The sequence below is a fragment of the Schistocerca cancellata genome, chromosome 3, assembly GCF_023864275.1.
Source record: "Schistocerca cancellata isolate TAMUIC-IGC-003103 chromosome 3, iqSchCanc2.1, whole genome shotgun sequence".
NCBI classification, from domain to species: Eukaryota; Metazoa; Arthropoda; class Insecta; order Orthoptera; family Acrididae; genus Schistocerca; species Schistocerca cancellata.
The window spans coordinates 266915036-266933645 of NC_064628.1; the positions used below are offsets into that span (position 1 = coordinate 266915036).

The 18610-nt window shown below is 40.2% G+C and overlaps 1 protein-coding gene across 1 annotated transcript in view; it reads left to right on the top strand.

Annotated features, from left to right (window-relative positions):
• LOC126174924 (glutamine-dependent NAD(+) synthetase) overlaps positions 1–18610 on the top strand; it is a 239696-nt gene that overhangs the window by 173425 nt on the left and 47661 nt on the right. Inside the window, exon 13 of the mRNA XM_049921364.1 lies at positions 17632–17854. Coding sequence (XP_049777321.1) covers positions 17632–17854 — 223 coding nt within the window. The remainder of the gene's footprint in view (positions 1–17631; positions 17855–18610) is intronic.

The following is an 18610-nucleotide window of genomic DNA, read 5'->3' on the forward strand; positions in this document are numbered from 1 at the left end:
AATACAATGTTGATACAATAAATTGTGATAATGAATTTCATCCATTCTTAAAAAATCAGATGTGTAACAGCAAATAAAAATTCATCAAAAAATTGAAATTGATATCTTGAGCACAATCAAGCTGTTTTCCGATATGCTACAAATTATACATTCCAAACACATGTTTTTGAGAGAGCATCCTTTGTGCTCACCCAGAAAAATGCGAAAAACTGATGGACATGTCAAATTAAACATAAAACATCACAGCAGCTAAGTGGTTAAATCATAAGTATAAATGTTGATATCTGCTTAATGACATATTTTGTCACCATTGCTGTTATTGTATAATATTTCTCTTATAAGCTACCCTCACTACTGTTAGTGTTATTTTAGGCTTGATGAGAGAAACAGAGATGTCAAAAAATTAGTTTACTTCCCCAATTAATATTACAAGCTTATTAGATGTTGGCTCAGTGAATTACTGTACACTGTGTAAAAATGTAAATTTGAAAGGAAGCTCTGGTGCTGCAGTTTCTCTTCATGCCCTCTATCACTGCTGCCTGTTTTTACGGTCTACAATGTGTGGTGCAAGGTATATACATCAGTAGTGTTCGTAGTTGTTGCAACTGTATCATGTCGGATTTGGACACGAAAGTCTTTAAAATGTGCTGTCGGAAAACCGTTGTTCCATTTACCTGTGACATCTCTGTCATATCACATCGTCTGCATCAAAAGAATATTTTCAGATTTCACAAAATGTTTTCACATCTCCCTACACTCCCGTTGCTGAAGAGCCACTCACCCTCTCCACACACCCAGTAGGTGAATTCATTTTATGTGTGTTATTTTGGTGTGGTGGCTGCTTTGGCTATTGAGTGACGTAGCTAGTCGCCAGCCAATAAAAGATCACTAGCAGGAAATGGGCGACATTTCCTCTATTATGACCGAGCATATTCTTAGAGTCTCAGTGTTTGAATATAAAAGATGGACTATTGATATTGTTGCTGAATACAGTACTTTGGAAATACATGCAAAAAAAATGAGACTGAGTTATAAGTCACAAGAAAAGGATGTGACTTGGTCCCTTAGTCACATATTGGCTCAGTCCAGAACACTTCATGTTGATTGTCTTTGTTTTTTGATTGCCACTGCAATCTAGCAGTAGTTGTATCATAATTGCACAATAAAGCTAAATGGTGCAAGTTGTCTTGGCAGCACCGATTGTGGATTATGTCAGCATTTCCTCTCTCACATCTCCCCTCTTCACAATGGCCTAAAATATTCTCTTAATTCGATCACCACCACCTACGAACCATCTTTCTTTTGAGTCACTAATAACATGTTCAGTCACATTAAATGTCAATAGGAAGAAAATCGGACAAAGTCAAGTAAGAACTTGGAATCGAGGTAAACTTTACTAGGAAGAAATGTAAAATCGGGGAACTTTTAGCATTGATCTTGTTAGTTTTTCACAGGGGTAGAATCGCAAAAAATGTAAAATCGGAGAATGTAAAATCAAAGTTCCACTGTCATATGTTTTACACACCAGGTGGAATAGTTTTGTCCTGGCTGGTTCTCCCAAGGATCTCAATAATTCTGACAGAATGTAGTCTATACCAGAGGCCTTGTTTACACTTAGGTCTTTTGGCGATCTGTTGAATTTTTTCCGCGGTTTCATACCTCCCACCATATCTTCACATACGTCCTCTTCTCTTTCTATAATTAAGTTCTCAAGTTTGTTTCAGTTATATACGGATCAGCCAGAACATTATGACCATTGGCCTACTATTGATATAAACCTGTCCAGGCTATAGCAGCGTCACCTGGCGAGGAATCACTGCTAGTGAGTTGTGAATGGTGTATGTGGTATCAGTGAGCGTGCTGCCCGTGTGTAAAATGGGGAAGGTGCACAATCTATCTAAGTTTGACTGAGGGCATATTGTGATGGCCTGGAGGCCTGGCACAAGCATTTTGGAAACTGCACGACTTGTTGGATATTCAAGGGTGGCTTCAACATGTGAAACTTGTCCAGTCATTGTAGGGCTGGGTGGCCACCCTCATTATAGATGTTGGATGTCTTAGGTTGGGCTGACTGGTAAAGCAGGCCAGGCAGTGAACTGAGATGGAATCAATATCAGACTTCAATGCTGGGCAGAGTACAAGTGCACCAGACACTACTAACAATGAGCCTCCACAGCCAACGACTCACACGTGCCAACGTTAACACCACGACATTGGCAACTATGACTAAAATGGGCATGTGAACATTGGCTCTGGACATTGGCGCAGTGGCAGTGTGTTGCATGGTCTCATGAATCCAGATACCTTTGTAGTCATGACAATGGGAGGGCATTAATCCATTGTCTTTCAAGGAAACAACTCCTTGACACCTGTACTGCGGGATGGAGACAAACTGTCAGCAGCTCCATTATGCTATGGGGAGCATTCAAGTGGGCATCCATGAGCTGAATGGAGCTCATGCAAGGCACCAAGATGGCCAAGGAGTGTCGCACACAGGTCGCAGACCATGTAAAGCCTTCATGATCATCATGCTTCCCAACAGCAGTGGCGTTTTTCAGCAAGATAGTGTGTCATGTCACAAGGCCAGGAGTGTGATGGAGTGGTTCAAGGAGCACAGTGACGAGTTCCAATTGATGTTCGGGGCCCCAAGCTTGCCAGATCTGAACCCAATCAAATACATCTGGGATGTGATTAAACATGGTGTTAGATAGATGTTCACAATGTTCTGGCTTATCAGTGTATAGCCTCTGTATATTCTTTCCAGCTTTCAGTTTTCCCTTCTTTACTTGATACTGACATGTGATCTGAGTTTTGACATTCATTTGATATCAGTGAATACCTTCCCTACCCTTTACAGATAATTGGTAAGTTATAATTATGTAGGTGTGTCTCAATGGTGAACTGTCAGACTGAAAGTAGAAAGGCTATTGTTTTGATCACCAGTTACTCCTCGGATTTCTGTCTTTTATTCATCACTTTCTTCAAGTCTGCCTATATTGGTAAATGTGAAAAATGCTGAGTTGCACCGTGTTTTGGAGGCCACGTTAAATTATAGATACTCGTGTAACTAGGTGAACAAGTCAGTTAAAGATCAGAGGAAGGCAACGGCATACCACCTCCAATATTACCATGCCTATTAAAGCACTGTGGTGTTCAAACCAACCTTTGGGTGGATGATAGCTTTATCTTTAGTTACTTAATGTAAAAATTGGCTCTTGTCTCTTTATTCAAGGATGATGATAAAAAAAGTGATATGTTTTGGAGGGATCCTCTGTGTGGTGCATCATTTAAATGTCATATTTTCATAGTACCGAAGTATAAATATGGCAGTTACTAAATACAAGTAGCATTTGAAATAGCTGTGGAAACATGTAAATCAACATTTCATGTGCTAACGTCACTTTTATCAGCCCTCATTACAAATGGTGCTATTACAACAGACTTAATTTCACAAAATAGTAAAAAATATTCGAATAAACATTCCCAGTATTCAGTCATACAGTCAGATATATGTTTCTTTGAGCTCACATGTCCCTTGGTATGACTGGCTGATAACAGTAAATTGAGCAGATATCAGGCCGATTCTCATGTTTTTGAAGCTAATGGCAATACTTGGTTGTTTTCATATTTATACTTGCATAACACAAAAATAATGCAGTTTAATTGATTTATTGCTTAGAACAACTCACCAAACACATTTTTTCTGATATGATTTTTGTGCAAAAGTATCGGAAATGTAACATTGGCAGATAAAAACTGTTAACTCTATTCCAAGTCAAAATGGCTTGAATATTATATAGCGGAAAGAAATTTTTTGTGATCAAATAAAAAAGCTTCTTTTTAAAACCATGAAAAGACATAAACTTCAGCCAGATATGTTTTGGAGGGATACAGATCCCTTCGGAATTTAATGAAAAAGTAACTTTCTGTGCCAACAGATATATCACTTATGATGGACGCAGTTCAGCTTCCTAGTTCAAAGTAGACTTGCTGTTTTTACATATAGTGAAGGCTTTGCAGATTGGTGACATTTATTTATTTAGTGTATGGCTCATAACATCACAGTAAAAATTACAGAAACAACACGATTTTAAAAAAATCACATATGTATATATAAGGACACCGCCAATTGTAAATTTACGCTCACAGAAGAGCAATCACAAGCAGACGTCCAGCTTAGATAATAAATAGCTGATTGCCTCTTGGGTCGCCATTAGGAAATCCTGTGGGTCACCCTCGTATGCCCTTAGTGGACATTCCTGCACGATGTGTTTGACCGTCTGTCTCTCAGCGCCACAGTCGTAAGCGGCCGAAGGAAGTTTACCCCATCTGTGTAAGGAGTCGGCGCATCTCCCACAGTTGGTTCTGATGCGATTAAGAGTTGACCAAACTTTGCGAGGGCAATCAAATCCTTTTGGTTTTCTAAAGATGCATGGCATACTGTGGCAGTTTACTGCTGTTCTGCTCTCCCATTCCTCTTTCCATCGGTCATTTATTTTAAAGTTGGTTTGGTGCAGAGCCTGTGCGGTCTTTAGTGGAGGATGCCTAGACCGGAGTCGGTTTCCTTGGATGTCGTGAGTATCTTCATGGATTTTTAATTGAGGGTTGGTCATGATTTTTTGAAATTCTCTGACCAGAGCGTGTTCACATAGTGTCTCAGAAGAGAACTCGGACATTATGGCAATGCTTCCTTTCAAAAAACTTTCAACAGCATTGGCTGCAGAGTTATTTTGTCCTTAATTTATGTGATTTAAAGATTTTAACATTTTTTGTAGTGGCTAGGAATGTGACAGGTGATGTCAATAACTGCAATGTAATTGAAAGGTATATTTTCATTTTCAACTTGACACCAAAAGTAATGATATAGAACTAAAATAAAGAACATTCTCGAATATTAAGGTGTGAGAACATGAACCAAAATAGGCAAGAAGGAATTATTTTTACATGCTCCTAATAGTAGGTTATTAAAAGCACCAGTGACATTTATCACACCACTGGATTATACATGGAATGTGTGTTGCAAGTGAGTCTGCCATATGTATTGTCTCTACTTGACATGTTTCTTCTAATTCCATACTGGTGATGACTTGTGCCGTGTAGCTGTCTATAGTCTTGCAACCTTGTGCGTAACTGGAAGAGGGTAGATTGAGTTGCAGACAGGCCAACAAAGAGACTGTTACACATTTAGCTGTCAGCCAAACACTTCTTCAAAAAAAGAAAACTCTCACATATTCGCATAAGTAAGCACACCTCACACATGCATTACTGCTATCTCCGGCACCTTGAACTGAACTGGCGTGCTGCTGGAGATTGCATTCATCGTGTTTGTGTTGTGTGCGCATGTTCTTTTCTGAAGAATGTTGCTGATATTCCAACCGGGAGTTTCCATTTCTTAACCTTTTGTGTAATGTTTTAAAGTATTTATCGGAACAATCAAGGAAATGTCTGTAAGATCTGGGTATCAGTGAATTCTTGTCCTACCATGCACTAATAACCACCACCACCTCTGCATTCTTCCAGGGAGTAGGCACCTTTGCCTGGGGCATGGAACATCAGTGGTTCCCTGTGAAATGGAGTTTCGATGGCTTAAGTCTTCCATTTCCTATGTACAATATGTAACCCTCTTATATTTGATATCAGTAGACTTACTTAATAAGGTTTTTTTCAGTTGACTTTTCTTGATGTTTGCTGAGGTGGCCCTGCTAAATAGTTCCACCCAACCATGTTGCAGCAGTCTTGCAGAACTTAGTTTCCGTGTGCATGAATGGATGCTGAATGAGAGCATTTATTTTCTTCCAAGCTACTTGAATGATGTAAACGACTGTACTTTAAACTTTCTGTGCTCACACTTTCTTTTCCAACGAAATTCGTATACTAAGTGGCTTGTCAGACCATTGGTAAACATAGGTAGCTTGTGCAAGATCAAGACAAGAAGTATATTGCACATAAGCCAAATTGACAAGTCATTTTTCTTTCCATCTGTTGTGGCAATGACCTCCTTCCCCTTCTTCTCCGTGTCTTCTAAACAATTTCAAACATGACACCAAGGAAAAAGCAGCCGCACACAGTGGGTGGTGACACTCACTCGCCATCTCGCACTGTAGAAGTGATGAGCTCAAGCCGTTCTGCAAATATTATAATAATATCTCACACTGTGGGATACCCCAACACTTACTTACGTACTACTAAACATCGTGAACATCTTTCATCGCAGATTCTTTTAAGTGGAACATGGCATACAAAAATTTTATTTCACTCAGTTCACTTAGGTAATAACTATTTGATCTCTTAAGGCTCTTAGCCACTGCCGCTCCACTGTATCTCAGTAAATATTGAAGCATAAGCTAGGTACCTCCCTTCTTTTATATACCCAAGGAGCTAAGTGCTGATCTGTTAGTTCAATCTATGATTGCGGATTGCATATTTTAGCCATTTATGAAATCAAGCATGCACAGAAATGCTGCATGTTTACTTTGACACTAACTTGGTAATTTCTTCACCTGTACTAGTTTGGAGAACAATTACTTGCTTCTACATCACCTTCTTTGTGCACATACTTCTTAATTATCTTTCTGTTTAAGATGCCAGTGTCCCTTTACCAATCCCCCTCCCATAATTCAGTTCAGGTCATTCCTTCTACGGATTCATCTGAGCTAGGTGTAAGTCACCTCGTCCGTGGATCCATCTATCCTTTGCTCCCCAACACATTCATTAAGTTTTGAACACTGCGTCACAAACACTCACCAATCTGTGAAGCATCCTACCCTTGCTCTATTCATTTAAATGAAGATGTTGCTCCTTAATATTTCGATCCTTCCTGTTATGTTCCCCCACTTTTCCACAGTGCTGCCGCCAATCGAAATTGGTGTACTTGGCATATCTTTCAAAGACGTAAATTTATCATATATATTATCCTCATTTGTGTCTAGCTGAATATGAGTATGTATGTTCTGAAAATCGATAAACTAAAACTAACAGAATTCTTTAAGAATAGTGGGAGCAAGGGCTGAATTGTAGCATTGTCAGAAATCTTTGTTTATGCTGTAAGTATGAAAAGTATTGCAGAATTTGACACAATTATTTTGAATTGTCTTGCCATTTACAGGCTGTAATTTATTTAAAACTTTGCATATATTAGTCTTCTTTTCGCTGAAAAATTTTCTTCAACAAAGCATCAATAGCATTACAGGACTCCATTATTATAGTTAAATCTGAAATATCTAGAAACTTTGAGGTTTCCAAAAGTATATTTCCAACATAAGGAAAAAAAATTGAAAATATGCTTCAAGTATTAACTTTTTCCCTGGGTTCTTATTACTGAAATTTAATTTCAAAGCTTTAAGTTTTCCGTTTGTGCTTTGAAAATAACTTATTATTGGCTTACACTTCATTATTAGCCTATAAACAACTGATGTGAGGGCCAGTCACCTTGTAGGCACATACCTTAAAATGTAACACTGAAGAAGAAGAAGAAGAAGAACAATAATTTCCTCACAGATTTATTTTTGCCATAATTGACCATAGCATTATCTGCACTAGTAAGATGAAATGTTATTTACATTTAATAAATGAAATTCAAGATTGTTTTACATCAAAGCATAAATACCACTATCACTCTCACCTGCCTTTCCCACAAACTCTAATAGTTTATTTCTGATGCTAACACAAGTTTCAAGTACCTAATTACTACAGGAAACATTTTCCTGTTCTTGTGATTCATCGCATCTGAAGCCACAGAAGAAAAAGTGCTACACCTACATGGATCATTAGCATCTCTAGGAAGTCACTTACACTTCTTGGTGCCAACCAGTTTTTTGCAATACTCTCTGCTTTTGTCGTACCCCAATGCATTTCTTTTGGCCATATAAGAATCCACAAATTACTCTTAGCACGTTTATTTGCACAGTCCATGTTACTACAACTGAAGTTGTGTTTCACAATACGATGCACCACCACTAACTCACCTACAGCAGCTTTGTTGGATTCACCACTAGTAGGGCGATAACTTGGGCATTGAAAATAGCTGACTATCTAAGGAGCTGTATTAATTCCCCTAACTCTGCTTTTGTGTCCTTCGGCTTTGGCATGCTTTTGACAGCCTGTATTACATCATGTGCTGTGCTGAACACTCACTTTTAAAGCTAGCTGTGTGCTTTTTTTACCTTTTATTGGATTAACCTGTAAATGAGTTTCTTGCCACTTCTTCTGATATGCACATAAACATTTTACTCTCTTTATATGCAGAGTTTTGGATTCATCGACATTGCGTTACTCTAATTAGTTGGATTGAAAACAAGTATGACTGCATTCTAACAAGAAACCACAATACAATGGCCACATGACTCATGATGGGATGCCTTGTTAAACATGGTTTTATATTCACTATGTACTGATGTAGTCGTTGTACTGGTATTACTTCACCATATCGATTAACCCAGTGTTGTAACAGACATTCAGAAATGAGAATTGAAAAATATGCTGCAGGTTTAACTGTTTACTTGTATCACTTCTTTAAAAATGCAGGGTAAAACCTTCCAGATAAAATATAAGTGGGACATTCATTTTGGCTGAAAAATTTAGAAGAATACACAAGTTACTATATAATAGGGTAGAGTTGGCAACTCTACCTAGCACTGATCAGGAAAGCTGGAAGAGTATGAAAGAGCTTAACCACAGATTTATGGATATTGGGTGGCTACTTCAAGAACTGGAGACTGGAGGTAAATCCATCTAAAACGGATTAAATGCTTATCATCTTAATAATTGTGAAGCAAATTGCAAATTACATGTGGTCTTCAGAATTATTCCTCTAGGACACAACCCATACCCGAAATACTTTGGCATCATTTTTGATGAGGCATTACATTTAAGAACCACTTAGAAAATACAGCAAAGAAAGTGAAAACCAAGATTGATAGTATTAGAAAACTAACTAGTTCAGGATGGGTGCTAATTTAAATACTAGTTGTACTGATACATTGGCACTGGTCTACTCAGTGGCAGGGTACTGTGCTCCAGTGAGGAGAGACAGTGCACGTCTACACCCAGTTGGTGTCAGCCTAAATCATGGAATGAGAGTAGTTACTGAGACTACTAAATTAACACAACTTCTGTGGCTGCCTGTGTTATGTAATATTGCACCAGCATCGATTAGAGAAAAAGTAGCAGTTGCAAGGGAGTTCTAAAAGTGTACTACTCATCAGAACTCACTTCTGTATAACTTGTTACAGAATATACCTGACAGCAGACTTAAATCCAGAAAATCACCCAGGCCAACACAAGATGTGCATCTTGTATATGGTATGTGCCAAGAATGGAAAGAGGTTTGGCAAAAGTTCCCTCAAACACCTTATTACTAACGGTGCTAAACGTGTGAATGGATTTGGTCTTCTCAGGAAACTATAGACAGCTTTGAATTGATCAAGCCATGGAAGGTGTGGTGCCTGTTTTTATGAATGGATATTCAAATATGCCCCACTGTGTAACTGTGGGGTTGCTGCGCAAACTGTGCAGCACCTGATTCAAGGGTGTCTGTAATGAAAATTTCCTGGTGGACCCAATTAAGTGCATTTGGTAATACTAAGGCCTAAAGACTGATTAAGAGACCTAAGTATTCCGTCATAAAATTTTTGTGTGTTTGTTTCTTTATAATGCGTATACTTAACTAGCATCTGTGCTGTATGCTGAGTAGGAACTATCCTTTCCATAATATTGTCATTAAACCATTTATAAAGTGTGTATCTGAAATAAATATAGAAAATGAGAGGGCTGGTAGAGTGGGTCATAACAAGCATATTTCACTTAGCAGCCCATGTCCGCATCCCTTAGCGTATGGTGGTCGGTCTTGTTGAACAGTGTCATGCACCTCCAAGAGTGTAGGTGCACAACATTCCATCCGAGCCATACCATAGCAGGTCTGCAGGCCAATGATTTCAAAGTACTCGTGACATCAACGTAAAAGAGGCATCTGGTTGAAATTTTATGACGTTTATTTGCAAATGCTGTAGTTGAATAGTTGTGGATATTCCAGGCGGGACAACACTGTGGGTTTTTGTCCTGTTACTGGGATGTAAACATGTTGCTTTTGGCTGTGCAGTTGACTCATTTATGGGTGTCGTATAGATGGCAGCACCTGTACACACTGTGCAGTCTGGTTGGCCTTGCGTCAGTTTGTCTTCAAACAGGGACACACTTGTCTTTGTTACTGTGTGGAGTGGACAGAAAATGGAGCGCTGTTCTTGGGAGGAAAGGGCGCGCGCACACACACACACACACACACACACACACACACACACACACACAGAGTGCTTATGGGGTGGTGGATGAAAATGCTCTTGCTGCCTACCATTTGTACATTTATTGGTTTCCTAATCACGAATGCAAGATCCACACATATTTACTGCCATCCACAAGTCCATACAAGAGCAAAGTCCACTTGAGGTACATTTTCTACTTACACAGTCTCATAATAGTGCATGTGCATTTAAGGCCTGCTTTAAAACCTGTTGTATACATTTTGTGTTACATGTGCGAAGGCCTGACAGACACTGTAATCAATGCACAGTGTGTGCACTAGGGCTTGAAGAGGAGCCATTACCATGCTGGAAAACATATCCTCAACAAACTCATGATGTGTTGCATGGGAAATTGGTGTAAGCCATTCCACAATTTGGTGTGTGTGGCATGAAGATCATTTGGCCCCTTACCCCTCTCAGAAGGTTCAAGGCCTTAACGCAGATGATTTTTCACATCAAATTGAATTCTGCCAGTGGTTTTTGCGAAGGCGTGCCATTCTGCAGCTTTCCAAACTATGTGCTTTTTATGGATGAGGCATCCTTTTCTGCGAGAGGGTATGTTCATCAGACACAGTCAACATGTGTGGGCAAGGGAAAATCCGCACGCCACCTTTGTTTGTGGTCACCAAGATCACTTCACTATGAACATTTGGGCCAGCTTGGTGGGTGATAATCTGGTCAGTCCATACATGTTCTCCCAGCAACTGAACACAAAGAAATATTTAATATTTTTATGAAAGACTCTGAAAGAGTTGTTGGAACATTTTCCACTCAACATGCAGCAGCATATGTGATACCAACACGATGATGTACCTGCACACTTCGCACATGCAATGTTAATGCATTTGGATGAAACCTTTGGTGAAAACTGGATGGGGCGCGGTGGATCAGTGGCATAGCCTGCACGTTCCTCCAAAGTGATACCCATTGCTTTTTTTCTTCTGGGGGACGCCAAGGAATGGTTTGATGCAGCTCTCCGTGCTACTCTATCCTGTGCAAGTCTGTTCATCCAGGAGTCTGCAACCTACATCCTTCTGAATCTGCTTTGTGTATTCATCGCTTGGTCTCCCTCTACGATTTTTACCCTCCACGCTTCCCCTCTAGTACTAAATTGGTGATCCCTTGATGTCTCAGAATGTGTCCTACCAACTGATCCCTTCTTTTAGTCAGGTTCTACCACAAATTTCTCTTCTGCCCAATTCTGTTCAGTACCTCCTCAGTAGTTACATGATCTGCCCATCTAATCTTCAGCATTCTTCTATAGCACCACATTTAGAAAGCTTCTACTCTCTTCTTGTCCAAACTATTTATTGTACATGTTTCACTTCCATACATATCTACACTCCATACAAATACTTTCACAAAGGACTTCCTGACACTTAAATCTATACTTGACATTAACAAATTTCTCTTCTTCAAAAACACTTTCCTTGTCTACATTTTACATCCTCTCTACTTCGACCACCATCAATTATTTTGCTCATCTACTGCTTTGTGTCTCATTTCCTAATCTGATCCCCTCAGCATCATCTGATTTAATTAGACTACTTTCCATTATCCTCGTCTTGTTTCTGTTGTTCATCTTATATCCTCATTTCCAGACACTGTCCGTTCCATTCAACTGCTCTTCCACATCCTTTGCTGTCTCTGACAGAATTACAATGTCGTCAGCAAACTTCAAATCTTTCATTTCTTCTCCATGGATTTTAATTCCTACTCCAAATTTTTCTTTTGTTTCCTTTACTGCTTGCTCAATATACAGATTGAATAACATCAGAGATTGGCTAAAACCCTGTCTCACTCCAGTGTCAACCACTGCTTCCCTTTCGTGCCCCTCGACTCTTAAAACTGCCATCTGGTTTCTGTACAAATTGTAAATAGCCTTTCACTCCCTGTATTTTACCACTGCCATAGATGATGATATCGTGGACCCTATTGCTATCGCCAACACCTTGTGCCACTATTTTGTGCCCATTTTGAGCTCTTCCCACTATCACCCTGCTTTCCTTCATTGGAAATGAGCATAGGTGGCTTGGGCGATACCCTTCTCTTTTCAGAATCGTGAGTGCTACAATGCTGCCTTTACTATGAGGGAGCCGGATCATGCTCTCAGTTCATCCCAATCCTCCGCTCCAGGGCCAGACGCTGTCCATGTTCAGATGTTGCAACACCCCTCTCTTGCGGGCAAGCACTTTCTGCTTAACACATATAACCACATCTGGGCAGAGAGCACATTTCCCAGATGTTGGCACGAAGCCACCATCATACCCATACCTTATCCCGGTAAGGACAAAAAAACTTCCTTCTAGCTACTGCCCCATCTCTCTCACCAGTTGCGTTTGCAAGGTGAAGGAATGTATGATTCATGCCCGGCTGGTATGGTGGCTCGAGTCTCGCAGTTTACTAATGACTGCACAGTGTGGATTTCAAGTGCAGCGTTCTGCAGTTGACCATCTCGTTACTTTGTGCACCCATGCCATGAATGGTTTTCTGCAGGGAGAAGCCCTAAGACACCTGCTGGAGAACTGGTATCCTCTGTACTCTTTCCATGTGAGGCTTCTGTGGTCGCCTGCCCTGTTTCCTTCAAGAATTTTTAAAAGACAATTCTCAGCAGACCTGTCTAACTGAGCAGCATTTTCAGCAATGTCTTGATTGTCTTTACTCCTGGAGCATTGACAACAGCTTTTGTTTTTCCACTGACAAAACCATCTGTATGAATTTCTGATGGTGAAAATGGTGTCTCTCACCATCTTTGTCTTGGGCCTGTTGCCCTTTTGTACATTGGAACCACGGAATTCCTGGGGCACATGCTCGGTAGGAAACACTCTTGGTACTCCCATGTGTCTTACCTGGCAGCCTGCTGTACGTGGTTCCTCAATGTCCTCCTTGTCCTCCCTGAGGTGCCGATTGAACCACCCTCCTCCGTTTGTACTGATTCCTTGCCCGTTCGAAACTCGACTATGGGTGCTTTGTTTATGCATCTGCCCATCCATTCCTCTTATGCCATCTGCACACTATCCACCATTGTGGCATCCATTTGGCCACACTAGCCCATTTGAGTGTCTGTATGCTGAAGGTGCTGAACTACCACTGTCCTACCGCCATGACTTCCTTCTCAGCAGGTATGCATGCCGTTTGTCTGCATGCATGGCCGCCCATCCTACGCCTCCTTCTTCGATGATTCCTTTGACCACCAGTATGAGGCGCGTCCCTCTTCTGTCCTGGAGTCCACTTTTGGCACTTGCTTTGGCAGCTTAACTTGACACTACCTGCAACTTTCCTGGTGGGTGTGAACCCTTCACCACCTTGACTACGTGAAGTGGCCTGTGCTAACCTTGGCCTTCATTCACTTCCTAAGGACACTACTTCAGCAATTCTGTCACTTTCAGTTTCAAGACCTTCACATGGAATTTTGCGATAGTACCCTTGTGTACACTGATGGCTCTTGGACTGACCGTGGTGTTGGGTGTGCCTTCGTCATTGATGCCCACGTCTTTAGATATTGGCTCCTGGCACACTGCTCAGCATTTACAGCCGAGCTCTTTGCTCTGTATCAGGCCACGGAATACATCCAGCAACGACAACTTTTCAATTGTGTCTTTGCTCAGACACACTCAGTGCGCTTCAAAGTCTGTGTGTTGTACACCGCCAATCCCTTAGTGCAACAGATCCAGGAAAGCTTTCACTTACTCACTTTTGGTGGAGCCACTGCGTAGTTTATGTGGGTACCTGGTCATGTCTGTCTGCCAGGAAACAAGGCTGCTGCGGAGGCTGCAGTCCTCGTGCCTCAGCTCACTAGCTCATATATTCCCTCCAATGATCTGTGTGTTACTGTCCGTCAGGAGGTGGTGTTCCCTTCAAGGGAATTAAGCTGAGGATTGTTAAGCCTCTCCTAGCGGCTCGGACGACGTCCTCTCGGCCCTCCCGCCAGGAGGAAGTAATTTTAACGTAGTTGCATATTGGGCACTACCTTTTTAGCCATCTTCATATGATGTGTGGCGCTCCCCCACCACTTTGTACACATTGCGCCCGAGTTTAACTGTCTGCCACTTCCTGAAGGAATGTCCACTTTTTAACCGTTTACATCTTTGCTTGGGTTTGCTGTCTGAGTTATCGGCCATTTTAGCAAATGACGCCCAGGCTGTTGACCACATTTTACTTTCTGTCCTTCAAAGCAATATGGCAAAGGCTATTTAAGTTTTAGTTCTGGACCTCCATTTCTGTATGGTGTCTTTAGTAGCCCTATCTCCACATACCTGTTTTTAGCTGTCTTTTCTTACATTATTTGGGATTGACATTTAGTTATTTTTTAACTCCTCTCTGTTTTCGTCTTCTGTGGTTTTGATGTGGGTGCATATGACCCCAGTTGTTTTAGTGCCCTAAAACAAAACAAAACACCACACACCCCTGCCACCTTTAGAATTTGAAAGAGAGTATTCCAGTCAACATTGTCAAAAGCTTTCTCTAAGTCTAAAAATGCTCGAAATGTAGGTTTGCCTTTTCTTAACGCATCTTCTAAGTTAACGCATCTTCTAAGATAAGTTGTAGTGTTCCAACATTTCTACTGAATCCAAACTGATCTTCCCTGAGGTCGGCTTCTACCAGTTTTTTCATTCCTCTTTAAATAATTCGTGTTAGTGTTTTACAACCATGACTTATTAAACTGATAATTCATTAATTTTCACAGCTGTCAGCACCTACTTTCTTTGGGATCGGAATTATTATATTCTTCTTGAAGTCTGAGGGTATTTTACCTGCCTCATACTTATTGCTCGCCAGTTGGAAGAGTTTGTCGTGGCTGGCTCTCCCAAGGCTATCAATAGTTATAATGGAATGTTGTCTACTCCCGGGCCCTTGTTTCGCCTTTGGTCTTTCAGTGCTCTGTCAAATTCTTCACGCAGTATATCTCCCTTCTCATTTTCCTCTACGTCCTCTTCTACTTCCACAATATTGCCCACAAGTACATCTCCCTTGTATAGCCCCTCTATACACTCCCTCCACCTTTCTGCTTTCCCTTCTTCGCTTAGGACTGGTTTTCCATCTGAGCTCTTGATTTTCATACAGATAGTTCTCTTTACTCCAAAGGTCTCTATAATTTTCCTGTAGTCAGTATCTATCTTACCCTAGTGACATACGCCGCTGCATCCTTACATTTGTCGTTTAGCCATTCCCGCTTAGCCATTTTGTACTTTCTGTTGATCTCATTTTTTAAACATTTATATTCCCTTTCACTTGCTTCATTAATTGCATTTTTATATTTTCTCCTTTCCTCATTGAAATTCAATATCTCTTCTGTTACCCAAGGATTTCTATTATCCCTCGTCTTTTTACCTGCTTGATCCTCTGCTGGCTTCACTATTTCATCTCTCAAAGCCACCCATTCTTCTTCCTTTCCTGTGTTCTTGTCAATCATTCCTTAATGCTCCCTCTGGAACCCTCTACAACCTCCAGTTCTTTCAGTTTATCCAGGTCCCATCTCCTCAAATTTCAGTTTTAATCTGCAGTTCATAAACAATAAATTGTGGTCAGGGTCCACATCTGCCCCTGGAAACATCTTACAGTTTAAAATCTGGTTCCTAAATCTCTGTCTAACCATTAGATAATCAGTATGAAACCTTCTGATATCTCCAGGTCTCTTCCCGTGTATACAACGTTATCTCATGACTCTTAAACTAAGTTTTAGCTGTGATTAAATTATGGTCTTTGCAAAATTCTGCTAGGTGGTTTCCTCTTTTATTGCTTTCCCCCAGTCCATATTCAACTACGACTTCCCCTTCTCTTCCTTTTCCTGATGTCGAATTCCAGTCCCTCATGACTTAAATTTTCAGCTCCTTTAACCATCTGAATAATTTCTTTTATCTCATCATACATGTCCTCAATCTGTTCCTCATCTGTGGAGCTAATTGGCATAAAACTTGTATATGTAGTTCTGAAATAAGAATGTGATGATGTTGATGTTGATGAGCAGGAGGAGGAGGAGATACAGTTTCATTTTTATTGTACTCATCAAATTATGGTATGAATCCAACAGACATTATGCAGAGGAAGTGTCATGCAGAAAATGCTCTTTATGGGTCTGCCTACTATTTCCCACACCTCTCATGGTTCTACATTTATCATAGTCGTTATCTGTATTATTATTATTATTATTATTATTATTATTATTATTATTATTATTATTACTACTACTACTACTACTACTACTACTATTACTAGTATGAGGGTTGGAACTTAGAGTGGCAACTATTTATTCACAACCAAGGACTTGAGTCGTATTAATGTTCGTTTTTGTAGCATAACCTGTGATTAGCTTTGCAAAAGAAGAGGCGACACTTTCTGCGCAACCCACCCACCATTTTGCATGACAATGCGCGGGCGCATACAGCGCATCAGTCGATGTGACTGGGATGTACTGTACCATCCACAACACTGCCCGGACTTGAGTCCTCATGGCTTTGATTTGATTCTGAAGATAAAGGAACCACTTCATAGCATTCGCTTCAGAACTGTTCCAGAGATTCGACAGGCAGTAGACAGCTCCATTCGCACCATCAACATAACAGGCTCTGCTAACGGAATACTACGCCTTCCACATTGCTGGCAATGGGTTCTACACAATGCTGATGACTACTTTGAAGGACAGCAACTGGTGCAAACATGCAACTCTTTTGTATCGGTTGTGAATATATAGTTGCCACTATTTAAGTTCCAATCCTCGTAGTATTATTATTATTATTACTATTATTAGTTGCTATGTTATGGATCTCCATGCTAGTCTGTTCTGCACAGCATCATCATCATCATCATCGTCATCATCATCTCTCCACAACTACCGCAACCTACAAACGTTTGAACCCACGTACTGTATTCAAGCCTTGGTCTTTCTCTACAATTTTTATCCTCCCACACTTCCTTCCATTACCAAACTGACAATTCGTTGATACCTCAGGATGAGTCCTGTCGACTGATCTCTTCTTGTAATCAAATTGTACCATAAATTTCTTTTTTCCCCAGATTGATCCAATACCACCTCATTTGTTGTTTCTAACCATGTAATCTTCAGCATTCTTCTGTAACACTACATTTCAAAAGCTTCTATTCTCTTCCTGTCTGATTAATTACTGCCTACATTTCACTTCCATACAAGACTACACCTCAGAAAAATATCTCCAGAAAAGTCTTCCCAAAACTCAAATTGTATTAGTAGTTGACAGATTCCCTTTTTTTCCAGAAATGCTTTTCTTGCTAGTGCCAATCTCCATTTACATATACAGGTTAAAATATCCTTGAAATGACATCATCACTTTGAAGCATGTATTGTTATCTTTATTTTCAGATTTGAATTACCTGTACTTAAGGAAATCCTTGCAGCTCCACCCACAGCTGAGCTTGAACCCTTAGCAGATGGTCAGCTGGCACAAACTGATGAACAGGATATGGGAATGACCTATGCAGAACTAAGTGAATTTGGGCGTCTGCGAAAACAAAATTTCTGTGGGCCATATTCCATGTTCTGCAAACTTATTCACACCTGGCGTGACACTTGTACTCCAGAACAGGTGGGCTGTACTGTGATATTAGCTTTTATGTATAGGCCACAGTTTTAAATTTTAGGTCTTATTTGTTACCGTAGAATACAAACAATAGTGTTCGTCTACTCCTGAGTTGTATTCTGTGGTGTTCACTTACAATCATCTAGGCATTTATAAGTAGCAGAAAATATGATAATCTGAACAATTTTTTTCTCATCATATGTTGTCTGCATTTTCGTTTGTGATTTTGAACTTCAGATTTATGCTAGCATACTGAAAAATTCCTGTCTGTGTAGTGCAACAGTGAACTCTAATTTTACTGTTTAGAGTATGACTTACTAAACAAATCAGGATTTTTAGTTCCAGAATGTGGGTATACAGATGATTAAATAGAGAATACATTGGGATTTGGAGTCTCCTTCCTTATGTTTGTGGTCAGTCTGTGACATTCACCTGCTTTAGTTCTTCATTGATTGTCCTCTGTGTCGATGTACCTCGTTGTGATACTGGCTGAAAAAAAATAGGGGGTGGAAGTGCAGAACTGACTGCTGTAAATGATGTAGCCGACAGATGCACAGTTGTGTTTCACAGTTCTTTACTTTCACTGTTCACAACCCTCCAATAATACAGTTATATGACCAGTGCACTATTATTTAACTTCCAATAAGCCTCATTAATAGGTTGCAAGCAAACATCCACATACTACTACAATAGTTTTCTGTTGAACATCTACGAGCAATAACAACCTAACCACGCAGTTCAGTCTTTTAATTAAATTTAACA